Below are 15,303 nucleotides of genomic sequence, written 5' to 3'. Positions count from 1 at the left end.
CCCGCACCAAATGCCAAATGCAGATTCACCAAAAAACAAAATTGAAGATGTATTGCGGCCGACCAGATCAAGCGTGTCCACAAACAATAACCCTCAAGAGCATAATAAAATAGCTGGTCGACTTCGATAGACAAAAGCTCAAATGTCTTTCCTGCGAGTAAATTTTGCATACGTAATAGGCTGAATACTGATGCGGCTGAACCTCTGTCACCTGCTTGATGCGTATATGGTTCGATTAGATGCTCCAAATTTCGGAAGACAAATATCAATGTGTCTTCCTGGAGCTCGTATACATTAATTGGGTGTCAGCCCTGCATTTTTATTTTAATTGGTGCGTCGGGCGCGCTTTAGATATTATAGATAGATAGATATCGACACCTCATAGGCCAAATGGCGTAACCTACAAAATAGCCGAATTTAAGTTAAGTACATATCTTCTCCGAAAAATACATTAGCTGGCCAAATGATGTAACCCACAAGAAAAACTAAATTATCAAAAAAATTTAAAAACATAAAATCTCCAAGTTTGAAGTAACCGTTTTAAAGAGTGGCCAGTTGATGTATCCCCCAAGTGTAACCCTATTTCTTAAAGGATTGACCTAACATGAACAAGGCCAAATGCAGTAAGCCATATTATTCAAAAATAAGGTAAAAAAAAATGCGCAAAATCGTCAGGAGCCATATAACGTAACCCACACATGCTCACATGTATATTAGCGTAAGAACTCAAGGAGTGATCTGTGTTTGTTGTTTTGCTGATATTTTTAATTTTTCTAAAAAAGTATCAGATGATATTCTTAACTTTTTGATAAGCCAAATAATGTAACCCGCATTTTTTTTAATATTGTTAATTTTTTATTTATTAATATTAGTTTTATTAGGATTTGCGTTATAAAACTTTTTCTTAACAAAATTAGCAACAAAAATCTAAAATTTTACTATTACTTTATTAAGTTTTTTGACCCTCCTGTAAAATATAACTTTTGTGGGTTACGCCATTTGGCCTATGAGGTGTTTAGATACTATTATAATAATAGTAAGGAGAGCGACCACATTCTGTGTTTTTTTTTTTTTTAAATTTGAATTTAACTAATAAATTAATGAGAAATAACTGGATAATTTTGGGTAGACAGTGTCTACCTTGTCTACTCGTACGCTTCGCCACTGGCTAGCGTGCGGAGCTATTTACATCTGTGGGGAAAACTATGTAAGTAAAATATAAAAAGGTGTTATTAAATTAATTGAAAACATAGTAAAACTTACATGATATTATCACAAAATGTCCATAAAAAAGTCAAAAACAACGGAACACACATAAAAGTGGAGATACCGATGTGTGTATGCTACTGGAAGCTTTCAATATTGATTTATTTGACAAATATAAGATCAAAGACATATACTTTCTCACCTAGATTTTCATTTAAAGGCATTAGGTGCTTGTAGCTTTAAGTGTTGTTGGTATTGTATGCACCATTTTTTTGTGTGGTCCATTTTGGCATTGTTTTATTCATATCTTTGATTTAAGTCATTTTGTTCTTATGATTGTGTTTGTAAGAGTATATCTGAATTAATAAAACTTATGATTTTGCAAGAATTAGAGTACTAGTAGTGATTAGTGATTAATATTAGTATAGTCTTTGAACCATTTTCTTTTAAGGTTTGCTCCGGTTTTATTTTTGGATGTAGACTTAACCAAGATTAACTATTGTTTAGACAGGGCAAATTCCTTCCTAAGTTAAGGCATGTTTTGACACAAAAATTAAAACTGGCTCATTGGTATATGTTAATGGGATGAATTGCTTGGTGGGTTACATACTAAGTTGATCTAAAGTAAAAAAACCTTAAATAAAATGCATATTACTTACCTATAGGTCAACAACTTAGCAAGAATGTTCTTTTTTTCTTGCTAGGAAAGATACAATCTTTTTTGTGAATATTTGATAGGGTGCATTTGTAACTTAGGAATCAATATAATTTTATAAAAGAAATATGAGCTTTTATTTTTGCAATTTTCACATTACCTTAAAGTACATTCAATGATTAACATAATTAATTTAAAAGTAACTTATTTAACAGGGGAATGACAAATTCGATTTACTTAAGTCTAGATTTTTACGGAACCTGTCCTCAATTTAATAAAAACACAACAAATTTAATGAATATATTTAAGATATAACATCCATATACTACAATTTAGGCTATAACTAGAATGCAGAAAAAAAACCGTTTGCTATTTCAGAACCAAACCGCAACGCGTAAATATGCCCAGGAGTACCACCACAATAATATATTACTGACTAGTTCATTTTCAATTATTTAGCCACAATCACTATACATACATAAAATAGGGATACATTAGAGATCCAGAGCCTGATACTAGGCAAGCAAGAGCCAAGCGATAAAGAGGAGGGCTATCCACAAAAAGACTTTCGATAAAAACTGCTCTTCCAGATACTGCGGTGTACCGTGGGGGGCCATGTTCGGTCTGGGTTCGCCAAAATTAAAAGTCGACGTGAAAAATCCGAATGGAAAAGCCCCGATACCGAACGACATGTGGAACCCGCCATCCCCAAACCCGAAACCGGAAAAGTTGTTGCCCGGTTCCGGTTCCGTCCTTTGACCGGCTGGTCTTGGCGGTACTTTTTCTCTTGGATCTTCTTGTTTGGTGTTTCCTCTGCCATAAAGTGGGATCACTTTGTCTTTGCTGATTGACGCTTTACATACGGGACATACTTGTCGGTTCGGTCGGGTTTCCAACCATTGATGCAAACATGGCCAGCTAAAAGTAACAAAATCAAGTGTTTATTACAGTAAAGAAGCATAGAATAGAATAGAATAGAATAGAATAGAATAGAATAGAATAATGTTTATCAAATGGTACACACATAAAAAATCAATAAATCCACAGATAGATACAGTGTGTCCCACTTAAGGGTTAGCCACCCCTCTAAAATTTCTATTTCTTGACCAATTTTCAAAAACTTTTTTTTGGTGGATAGATGGTCAAAAATGGCACTTATGAGCCAAGTTCGACATTTAGAGAAAGCAGGTCATGACCTACTGTATTCAAGTTTGAAGTGCGAAAAATCGAGAAGTAGTATTAGCGATATTTATTTTTGAAAAATAGTACTGGATTATTGTTCAGGACCAGTTAAAACATAAGTGTACCAAATTTAGTTTTGATAGTATACAGGGTGTTAAATTTTTAAAAGACGCAATAACATTCTTAATCAAATACGAATATTTTTAAAATTTTTGGCTAATTGGCATGCGTCTTGAGAACACAAAGGTTGGAAATATCCTTCAATAAACAACAATCGATCATATTATCATACTATTTTGGGCTCAATTTGTTTGTTTTTTTATGAGTTTGTTTGTTAAATTCCAAAGATATGATTGTGTCTGGTTAAAAATTGTAAAAAAATTTGTGGGAATTTTACCCAAGTATGCTATGAAAGAAAATGTTCCTGACAGTTTGTCAAAGTTTTCATGCATTTAGTTCATTTTGACTGCTTGTCGAAAGAGTTGAAGTAGTGCGGCTAGTTGGCGATGGAGTTAGAACATTTTGTGAAGCTGCGGCGGAATTTAACAGGAGACATCCTAGTAAAAACATCCACCATTTAACAACAGCCAGAATAAACTACAGGTTTGATCAGTCTGGTTCAGTAGGCGGAGTACGTCCTCATTTACATCGTAATCGAGCAAATAATATTAAGCAAATAATTCTTGAATACTTTAATGCTAATCCGCAATCTAGCATTACAGTTGCTAGTGCCAACTTAAATATTTACAAAAATTGCATATGGTGGTGTTTGAAGAAAAATAACAAGCAGCCTTTCAAGCCTATATTCCTTCATACTTTGGAACACGGGGATGAAGAACGCAGGATGGAATATTGTTTGTGGTTACAAGGCGAGTATTTGGTTAACCCTACATTTTTGAAAAATATTTTATACACCGATGAGGCAACATTTACTACAAACGGCATTGTGTCATCTCAAAATATTAGAATGTGGAGTAACATAAATCCCCATTGGGTGATACAATGTAAAGGGCAGTATTCGCAGAAAATTAACGTATGGTGCGATATCTTGAACGAACGTATAATCGGGCCGTTTTTATTTAATGAAAATCTAAATGGACTTAATTTTCTTCGATTCCTGGAAGGTGATTTTAGTGACGTAATCGATGATTTACCGTTAGCCGAAACAAGAAACTTACACATACAATTTGACAGTGCGCCTATCCACAATGCAGTGGTAGTGCGGAATTGGCTAAATCAGAATTATCCGAATCGATGGATAGGACGAAACAGTGCATTAATTCAGTGGCCAGCACGTTCCCCCGACCTTTCTACCTTGGATTTTTTTCTTTGGGGAACCCTTAAAAACAAAGTGTACAAATCAAGACCGCAAACTCTACATGATCTTTGTGAGCGCATTAGACAAGAGTGTAATGAAATAAGCAGGGTACAGTTAAGAAGGGTGGTAGTAAACAACAGAAGACGCATAGAAAAATGTATAAGAATTAATGGAGGACATATTGAAGGAACTAATATTTAGTTTTGTGGCATTAATTTTTAAATTTGAGTCTTAGCAATGATAAAATACTAGTAGTATTATTATCCTTGGTGTTAGGTAATTCCTTAAGGTAATTATTTTAAGTTTTTGCTGCTTAGCCTACATTACATTATCAAGTAACTAGTGAAGTGTGAATTGCAACCTAACAATGAAATAAAACTAAAAAATGTATAGATAAAGTTGTATTATTGTGAAGCCCAAAATAGTATGATAATATGATTGATTGTTGTTTATTGAAGGATATTTCCAACCTTTGTGTTCTCAAGACGCATGCCAATTAGCCAAAAATTTAAAAAATATTCGTATTTGATTAAGAATGTTATTGCGCCTTTTAAAAATTTGTCTCCAATTTATTTCAACACCCTGTATACTATCATAACCAAATTTGGTACACTTATGTTTTAAGTGGTCCTGAACAATAATCCAGTACCATTTTTCAAAAATAAATATCGCTAATACTACTTTTCGATTTTTCGCACTTCAAACTTGAATACAGTAGGCCATGACCTGCTGTCTCTAAATGTCGAACTTGGCTCATAAGTTCCATTTTTGACCATCTATTCAACAAAAAAAAGTTTTTGAAAATTGGTCAAGAAACAAAAATTTTAGAGGGGTGGCTAACTCTTAAGTGGGACACACTGTATATAAAGGAATAAGAAGATACACAATTTTAGTTAGCAAAAGAAACAAAATTACACCATGCCTGAGAAACTATTGCTGAAGAACTCATCTGGTGAATAAAAACATTTTTTAATTAGATAATTTTTAATAACAGATTTAAATTTATTTATATTTAGCAATTTTAGCGAAGGCGGCAGCAAATTAAAAAATTTTGGAGCACATAAACTTATGGCAGTTTTAATTTTATCAATTCTGTGAAATTCAGTGCATAAGTTATTTCTTTTTCTAGTGAAATGCTCATGGATAGCTCTGTGAGTATCATATGAAGTTAGGTTATTTTTTTACATAGCATAGGTAGTAAAAGACAGGGGACCATTAAGATATTTAGGTTAATAAAAGATTGTCAGCAGTCTGCTATATAATGAATTTTTGCAATCATTCTTATAGCCTTTCTTTATGCAGCTACAAGTACATTTTCAGAAACTATGTCAGCCAAAGTTCTCAGTGCATACATATGAGAAGCCATTTTTTCAAACAGTTCATCAGTATGTACATTCCACTGAAGTTTTGTGTGAACATGAAAATTTTACGGTTTTTGCACTCTCTAAAGCTGAGCGTAAGGAAAAATAAAGGACTTCTGTGTTAGAACAATTAAGATTCAATTGATTAGCAGTGGACCACTCTATAACCTTTGACTGTATCTCCCTCATAATTCCTTCTAAATCGCTCAGTGTTTTACTTTTCCTGGTGATAGTCTGCAAAAAGAACCAGGCCAGCACTGGGGTCACAGAATATGGTAATATTAATCCAGTTCTTTTTAAGTGTTCTCTCAACTTTTTGCACACAGATAATCTATATGAATTCCTTTATAGCAAAAACAATCCTAGTCCTTTAAAAATACAATATCTTTTGGCACTCACTGATTCTTCAATATTTAGTAAAATTAACATTTTTTTTAAAGATTTACAAATATCAATTTAAAAACCATAAATAAATTAAGTAATAAATGTTTTTTTTTCTGTGTACTATATATAAATGCCTTAACAGCATCCTTGGGAGAAGCGAGTGACCTTGTGTTATCCCTACCTCCCTTTTAAAATTATAATCCTTTAATTCTTTATATTTATGCAAATGTTTGGTGGCTAAAACACAATGTATATGGCTAATGTTTCTACCAATTTTTTTAACATATATATATCTACTTCTCTGCCTGAAATAATTTTACTAAGACAATGATTTTTGTACTGATGATCTGATAAACTAATTAAGAGAAACAAACATTGAAGATCTAAAGATCAGGACAGACAAAAAGTTTAACTCAGACAAAAGGATGATATAGTAAGTTGTTTTCTTGTTTCCTTACCAAAAAAGATGCCCACACAAGCTAACTACAGCATCTTTGGCAGTGTCCAAGCATATGTTACATTCTAGAAGACTCTCTTCTTTCTTCTCGTCTTCACTGGTATTTTGGTTTCCTTCATCGCCTCTGCTTTCTGCAATTGCATCTGCTGACGATGACGTACTCGCCGCCATAATGTCCTTAAATATTTCAATTAAATCAATCAAACACTGTAAATTTGCATTTTAGATCAATCTAGGTATACATTTTTGTAATAAAATACTGGATATTTATATACTGGAATATCCTTGTGTAGTTTGAGTGTTTAAAGTTTGGGCATTAAAAGATTTGTTCCAGTGACTATATGTGACTCATTGGTCTAATACGGCTCATATAAATTGATCTAATTTGCGCAATCAATCTGTGACTCTTTTGGGCCTCTGCTCTGGGAATCCTTTCCCTCCGTTTTGCTAACTCTGATTAATCGACATTTGAATAATATTTAAAAAACAAGGAAATTTATAGAAAATTTTTAAAAAAGCAATCACTTTCTTTTAATTTGGACACCAAGCCGAACATCTGGAAGAAACCTTCTAAAAATATGTAAAATATGTTTCCCAATAAATTTTTTTTAATGTAGATTGGCACTTACCTTTAGGTTGGCTTCAAATACCTGACGTGTCTTATAATAGTTGATTAACCCGATTTAAATTAGATCAATATTACGATTCTGCGACGTTCTTGGGCTTCGACACAATAATTTACGTTTTTCCTGCAAATTTTAATATTTTATTAAAGAATAAACAAGGATCTAAAAAACGTAAATAATCAGGTGACCGACTGACAGTATGTCATTGTGACATATGACATACATGACGTTACCACAGAATTTGTCGTCTCACGTATCAGCGAGGGTAATGATGTAACTAGGAAAATACTTCACAAAGGGATCAATTCAAGTGATTTTTATTTATATTAATGTGTATAAAAGTTCAGTTATTTCTCCAAAGATCCAGATTTTGCTGAGTATTATAAAAAGTATTTACCTTATACATATTGTGTAACCTTAAAAGACAGCTGATTAAATTATTTTTGACATTTGACACATGTCAAAACTCTCTATGCAAATACAGAAATAAAGCGGAAATTTTAAAATTCTTAATTGACTTAGTAAATATGTCGTTAAGCAATAAAGGACTTTTTAATGATTTAAATGTTTTATTATTCTTCCAAAGTTTCAGATTTTTCCGTATAACATACAGCTGAATAAATTATTTTTGACAGTTGACATATGTCAAAGTTATCAAAACAAATATAAAGGGAAAAATTTCAAATTCTTTATTGAAGTAATTATGTTCTTGACGTATAAAGGGCTTTTTAATTATTTAAAAGTTTTAATATTATTCCTTAGCTCGAGATTTTTCCGTATGTTATAAAAATTAGTTACCTTACACCTCCTTTCTATTTCCCTAAAAAAACAGCTGATTAAGTTATTTTTGACAGTTGACATATGTTAAAGTTGTCCAACAAAAACAGATTTAAAGGACTCTTTAATGATTTAAAACTCAAATTATTCTACCATGATCCAAATTTTGTAAAATATCATAAAAATTATTCACCTTATACCTATGTATAACCTTAAAAAACAGCTGTTTAAATTATTTTTGACAGTTGACACATGTCAATGTTGTCAAAACAAAAACAAATATAAAGCGGAAAATTTAAAATTCTTTATTGATATTGAATAATTATGTTGTTCACCTATAAAGGTGCCCTTTAATAAAAAAAATTAAATGAAACAAGATAAATTAGTCCACATGGAATAATTTAGACTTAATTACATAAGGTAACGAACAATTTTCAGCGGATAAAAAACTCATTCATTGCCACCACTAATTATTAAATAGAACTATTGTTGACCATCCAGGATATTTACATCATTGTGCATTTTAATTAAGTGGAACAATTAAAATTAAATAAAAAGTAGCCCCGATTACGCCTTACGCGCATAAATACTGAACAGAAATAAAAAAATCACTACATTCCAATTTTATGTCGCGAGTCGCGGATCGTCGATTTATTTTTAAACGCGAGTAAAGAAACATGGCGGTTGCCGTGCAGTCCGCACAGAGTTTCTTTGAGAAAATTTCGATTTTTCGCCTGTTAAAAGGGTGATGTGAGGTGAAAAACCGTACAAAAACATTCGGCTGTTCCCCCGGACTATAGTTACAACCCCGGACCTTTACCCTAGTTAATATTTAGTGCCCTTTTCAGCAGTTTTGTTCCTTTTGGGTGGAATCCTGTAGCGCCTACCTACCTTTTTTTTTACAATCTATATTTGGTGAGTAATTATTTACATTTTACGTATTGCCAGACTGTACCGAGGAAGTAACAAAAAAAACTCCCAAACTAAAGGCTTCACCCACCATATTAACAGTTCTAATTTTAAAAATCAAGGTTTAAAATTAGGTTAGGAGATTCTGCTAACTTCTAGCAATAGATTTTTAACTTGGAGGTTCCCTTTAAGCGCTTAACGTTTCTACCCTTAAATTACCCATTTTAGGACCTTTTATTAGCATATAACCTAAAATAATTAGGTGTATTCTCTAATTTTAACCCCAAGTTTATGTGTTTATCTACCTTTTTTTTCTAAAGTGGCAAAAATAGGTCTCCACCCACTGAAAAATTATCACATGTGGGTGTACATGTGTATGTGTTTGTGGGTATTGACTTCCAGCTATATTGAATTAATCACCCATTGCACATGTAAAACTGCCATTTAAGGAAACTAGTCAAGTTTATGTAAGGAAAGTGGTTATATATATATGCTAGGTATGTGTGTATGGCACCATGCAAATTGAAGAATCATGCCCTACATTTTTTTTTCTGGCCTTGTTTAATCACCTTGTACAATTCCCTTTATGTAATGCCTTGAGTAGAACCGCCTATTTTATATGGAACATTACATTTATATTTGAGGGTTTAGATGACATTTCCTTAGAGGTGGAAAAAGGCTTGAGTATGTCCTGTTAGAGAACAGGTGACTATAAAGAGTAATTAATAACTATCATCTCATTGCAGTATATAAACCATTTCAATCCATCAGCTCGGTTTTATGAATGTAAGCAACTTAACGCAAATAACCCAAAATATTTGAGAAATCAAAGTGGTCAAATAGATGTCATTTATACAGATTTCAAAAAGGGACTGGAAAATTGGATAAAGTATATGGACCTGCATATTAACTTTAACAAACATATTCCTGGGATTGTTTGCATAGAGTAAGTTTGAAGGGTTTTAAATATATTGCTTTTAAACCTACACTAATTTAGGGTGACTGTTGTTTCTACTATACATAAGATAGTATAAGAATAGTTAAAAAAAATTGTCCCTTATGGGGTAAGCTCTGGTTGAGATTATAAAAAATTAAGTATGATTATAATAACTATTTTTCTCTGTTACAAATACTCATCAAAAACCACATTGAGAAGCTGCCATCTAATCTTTGTTTTGAAAGTGAACAAAGATGCATCAAAATGTGTTATATTCATAGGTATATGTACTTAGTAATCGGATTTATCCTGTGCAAATCACAGGCTCTGTGCAGTTTCTTAGAGAGATACATAAGGAAATAAGAGGGGTTCAAAAGCAAATTTGCTTCATTTTACAGCTAATTTTGTTTTCTGATCATTTTATTTTTAATTTAAATACAAATATTTTTAATGACGGAGCTGACTGCATAATTTGTAATAAAAGACTGAAATTTTTGAAAATGTTAAATTTTATTAAAAGTTGTTTTGGAATTTCAACTGGCGAGGAGTGTATCTTTCAAAATATTACATGAATCCATTTGACACTTAAAGTAAAGTAAAGTAATTTATTAATGTCAAGATACAAAGTATTCACACAAGTATGAATGAATGTAAAAAAGAATAAAGTTCAAATAAGTAGTAGTATCTATAGCACATCCCTACACCACCAGAAAAAATTAAAATAAACATGCCAAAAAGCAAAAAAGCTATTGGTCAAAGATATTTTAAATATATTCCATAGTAATAACCAAACGAGAAGTTTTAAATAAAATCTTAGGCCTATTTATTGTATTAGTGTTACTAGTAAAGAGTAAAAAGGATGTCAAAAACTTGACAAAAAAACTTTCGTCATTCACATGTGACTATAGTATTGAAAAATGTCCTATTCCCAAATGTTACTGTTTTATTGAATGTGACTTTTACTACTGAAATGTGACAACAATTTCACAAACAAGTGGGAAATTAGTGCAGCTTATGTGTGTACCCGTTTTATTGCTGTTTCATGTTGATGTAATTTGGCAAATAATAAAATAAAATTACAAACTTCTAACAATCGCAACATACAAACAATGACACAAATGATAAAAAGGGTACAATATATATCTAATAGCAGATTTCTATAGTTGTAGGGATTCTTGTAAACTGTAAAATGCTTTGGAGCATAATTTTTTCTTAACTGCATTTTTAAAAAAGCTGTATTGCAAGGATTCTATGTTTTTTGCCAGTTTATTTAATAATTTAACAGCTATAAATTCTGGTCGACTTTGGAACCTTGATGGACAGCAATAAGATGGTACAATGCTGTTACAGTGTCTAGTTTGAGAGTTCTCATAATGAATGCGTATGAATCACATGAATATCACTGTGAAATAAAAATGCAACTTGTAATCTCTTAAGATAAAGAACAGATTCCTTGATGCAAACTGATGGCAAGGTTGGATATTAAGTTTTATGAATGCTGACCTGCAATCATTTTATACCCCTACAATTCTTACAGCTTTTCTTGAAGTATAAGTTCATGAAATGATAAAATCTCAAATATGTTTCAAAATGATTCTTTCCACCCATTACTGAAATAAAATTATAACTCCCTGTATATAATAAGGGTAAATAAGAAATCTAACATATAACTGCTGAAAATAACTGGGTGAAGAAATTAATCATAAAATTTTGTTTTTATAGTGTTTCTTGTTGTATCAAAGTGTTTCCTCAGGTGGTTCCTCCTAAAAACAGCAGCCTGTTTCACATGGTGTCCCACAGGGATCAGAGTTGGGTCCCATTTTGTTTCTGATATATATAAATGATATGGCAAACCTTGATATACAAGGTATATTTATTCAATTTGCAGATGATTCAATGGTACTTTGGCATGATGTTAGTGTTGAAAACCTAAATAATACAGTAAATAGGGATTTAGCCAAAATTAAATGGTGTGACTGCAACAAGCTAACTTTAAATGTTCTTAAAACAAATGTCATGAACTTTAAATACAGTTTGAGCAGAGTTTGCCTTGGAAACATTGATTTAAATAATTTAAATGAGAATAAGTTCTTGGGAATAAGTCTTGACAACAAATTGAAGTTTGAAAGTCATATCAGATTATTGTGCAACAAGTTGGCGTATAATTGTTATGCCCTTAAAATCATCAGAAGTAGAGTTTGGTATGGCCAGGAATGCCTATTTTGCACTGATTGAGTCACATCTGAGGTATGGTTTGTGTTTTTGGGGTGCATGTACCAATCAATTATTTATGAGTATTTTTATCTTGCAAAAGAGGGCTATCAGATATATTTGCAAAGTAGGTATAAGAGATTCATGTAGAGAACTTTTTATTACTCACAAAATCCTCCACGTTGCCTTCTTTATTTATACTGGAAACGGTGTGCTTAATTCACAAAAAGTACAGAGATCTCAATGTGGGAGATAAGCACCATTATAGCAGCAGAAAGTCTAATGATGTGATTTTGCCTGTGCCTTCAAACTCATTAATAAAAAGGTCATTTATATTTGATGGTAAAAAAGTTTTTAATCATCTTCCAGTGGATATTAAGGAAGTGCAAAGTAATAGGAAAGGAGTCTTTAGGAAAAGGGTTAAAAAATTGTTGGTTGCAAGAGGCTACTATGAAGTAAATGACTTCTTTTTAGATAGATTTAGATAGTATAATAGATTCCTCAATAGTTTCTCCTACTAGTGTTTGTGCTAGCTGGGTACTTTAGTAATAAATGTCTCATCCGGCCTATTGAAAACTATACTGTCGGCAAATAAAATACCCTTTCAATACAGATATAGTTATTTAAAGACCCAAACACTACCCCCAGTTGGCACAACCTTAGTTCCCCATTCAGTTATGACTATATTTTATTTTATTATGCATGATTTATAAAACAGCATTATCTATGCATAGACCTACTTAAAAATTGTATAACTATGCATTTACACAAGACATGTTTTTAAAAGAAAATAATTAAGGCAATAATAGTTTTCCATTTTTATTCTCCATGCAAGCACCCTTGGCAGTCTCGGTTGGATAATCAGCCTCTTGCAAAATGAATCAAAAATTCAATTTAATGCTGTTAAAACATTGACGAAATATTCGTTACCCATCAGTGTGTGTCACAAAATAATTTCAATGCATATTTAACCCCAAGATAACCCAACAGATTTTATTAGGTCATCAACAAAGCCTTTCTTGTATTAAAATCAATTTTGATATCCTCATAACAATGTGCATGTATAAGCACTTACAAAAATGACTAAACACATTGTGTTCCATGTGATTCTTGCAACAATTTTTACAGCTTAATGGTCATAACAGGGTCCCAACCATGAAAACCTGTTTTTATTTTATGTTGGTTCGTTTATTGAGTCATTCTGAGGACATAAATATGGTACAGCGAACCATCTGCTGCCATAGGGGTTTATACGGGGGAGAGTGAGTTTTATTTCAACCCTGTAGGTAACTTTTATGATTGAAACAATACATCCAGACAGACAATCTTTAATTTCGATCGAGCGTCAAATACAAATAAAGAAAAGTATTCACGGGTGCGAGTGAACGCCTGGCTAAAAATAACACTTTACCAATAGTAAGACCTGACATTAGCCTTTAGATTTTTTTTTCAGCCGCTTAAATGAACCTACACCGTGATAGTCAGGAGTTTTATCTTTTTGTTTTAAAAGGTAATTATTTATTTACCAAGGAGCATTAATTGAAGTAAAATATCTCTCTTCCTATACTATAGAAGGAACAAAACAATACGAAGTACCTATTATCACAATCAATTACTACTATAGGAATATAATTTAATATGAGATCATTCAAGAACTCCCAACTAATCCAGAAGTCTATAGAGCACTATTTCATTTTGATTAATAAAGCATTCCAACTGAGCCAAGTACTTGTTTGCAAGTTTACCCTAGTGAAAAAAGGATTTATTTCAATTCATATTGTAGGAATTATTCAATACATCTTAAATTATAGAAAGTGAATGTTTCTCTTAAAAGCAGTGTTACCTTAGGAACTTGGGTTGGACCTGTTCAATTAGTTGAATATAGTTATTACACTGGAGGACACACTAAGGTTGTAGTAGTAAAGCAACTTTCAAAGTCTTTTGTGTATCTTTTTATGAAACCTAGCATTTTTATGGACTTTCACACAGTACCATTATATGAGAAGAAACACTAATCTTGGAATCCAACGTAATTTCCAGCTCCGTCGCACTAGACACAACTCTAAATTAATAGAATACCTATGACTGAAAATCATGGAGTGACATTCTTTAATATTTAAGTCCATATTCTTGGAAGTCCATTAAATAAAATAAAAGTAAATTAACCTAAAGTAATACCTAACATTTTATAACAATAGTATCACAAGGTGTATAAAACACTGTTCAAGACACTGGTAAGACAATCTAAACAATAACAATGGGCAAAAATAATTCTATGGTAAGAAAAACAGCAAGATAATCATTTAGAAGCTTTTTGAACAACCTGATAATTTACAAATAAAAGATAATCACTATGTAAAAAAGCAAGTACCAATACCATATTAAACTTGTGTAACTCATATTATATAGGTATTGTAATCAGCTGTCTTAGAATTGTAGTTTTTAGCACGTTATTGCGATATTACTAATTAACACTTTAAAGTAACCTCTGCTGCGAAAGATGTGCACATTATAATAGTCCAGATGCCACATCAAAACAATCATGTTTATGACAATTTTTTAAGCACATAACCTAGTCTCATGGACAATCAACACTCACATAAGGTTTCTGTTTGTAGTCATTATAATCAGTATACATCAAGACCATCAATGTGGTAGAACTTGAGAAAATTATGCTGCTTCCATTTGCGCCTGGACTACATTGTCAATTATACAACACTTGCAAAAAGTTTCTATCTAAATAACACACTTATTTACATTTACCATATTCTGAGAACCCGATGGTGTAGACCATTTCCTCAAATTACTTGTCCGAATCATTACTATGCAAATTTAAATATTTACTACTTTAGCTCCATTGTTGAAATGTTAAGCCCCCCATATTTTTTAAACGAATGGGCCGAGTACCATAAGGGCAAAACAAAGAATATTTTCCATAAAATTTGCTGTAAACTTAAGCTGTGCAATACTGGCATTTATCACTTTCGGTAAATTACTTAAGAAGCGTTTTAGTGAAGTTTGATGGTTTTATTTTCAGAAAATCCAAAATGGGGGTCGAGGAGGCAGCTTTGAACAACATCATGAGCGGTATCGAGAATACTGGAGGAGTTAAACAGCACAACCATAAGAAGAAATTAAGACAAAGGTAAAAGCTCTTGCTATGATATTGTTAAGAAGCTCATTAATAGTGTCTGCGTCTGTAAACAATAGTGTTCTACGTCACCAATGAACTAGAATACTAAAATTAGCAAAATTTCTAAAAATAATCATTAAAAACTAG

The 15,303-nt window shown here is 32.1% G+C and overlaps 2 protein-coding genes across 4 annotated transcripts in view; one reads left to right on the top strand and one right to left on the bottom strand.

The window, feature by feature from the left end:
* Positions 1-2,147: 2,147 nt before the first annotated feature.
* On the bottom strand, positions 2,148-7,396 carry LOC126734419 (E3 ubiquitin-protein ligase RNF185-like). Its single transcript, XM_050438040.1, has 3 exons — positions 7,193-7,396; positions 6,565-6,740; positions 2,148-2,779 (listed from the first exon to the last, which is right to left on the bottom strand). The coding sequence occupies exons 2-3, from the start codon at positions 6,732-6,734 to the stop codon at positions 2,377-2,379; spliced, it is 573 nt and encodes a 190-aa protein (XP_050293997.1). The 5' UTR covers positions 6,735-6,740; positions 7,193-7,396; the 3' UTR covers positions 2,148-2,376.
* Positions 7,397-8,588: 1,192 nt separating this feature from the next.
* Positions 8,589-15,303, top strand: part of LOC126734700 (uncharacterized) — a 95,832-nt gene continuing 89,117 nt past the window's right edge. For 2 of the 3 annotated variants that reach the window (XM_050438418.1, XM_050438417.1), the window contains exons 1-2: positions 8,590-8,881; positions 15,061-15,168. In XM_050438418.1, the coding sequence (XP_050294375.1) occupies positions 15,071-15,168 (98 nt within the window). In that variant the 5' untranslated portion in view covers positions 8,590-8,881; positions 15,061-15,070. Of the gene's footprint in view, positions 8,882-15,060; positions 15,169-15,303 lie in introns of all 3 variants that reach the window. The other variant, XM_050438419.1, reaches the window with a different exon arrangement.

The sequence above is a fragment of the Anthonomus grandis genome, chromosome 3, assembly GCF_022605725.1.
Source record: "Anthonomus grandis grandis chromosome 3, icAntGran1.3, whole genome shotgun sequence".
In the NCBI taxonomy this organism is placed as follows: Eukaryota; Metazoa; Arthropoda; class Insecta; order Coleoptera; family Curculionidae; genus Anthonomus; species Anthonomus grandis.
Note: the sequence above shows the minus strand (reverse complement) of the source record. Positions and strands in the feature narration are given on the sequence as shown.

What these genes read in the sequence shown, in the direction of transcription:
- LOC126734419 (XM_050438040.1), bottom strand. Translation starts at nt 6,734, where the DNA reads ATGGCGGCGAGTACGTCATCGTCAGCAGATGCAATTGCAGAAAGCAGA. An exon ending in TTGTGTGGGCATCTTTTTTG is followed by an intron (nt 2,780 to 6,564) that starts GTAAGGAAACAA and finishes TGTTACTTTTAG; the next exon opens with CTGGCCATGTTTGCATCAAT.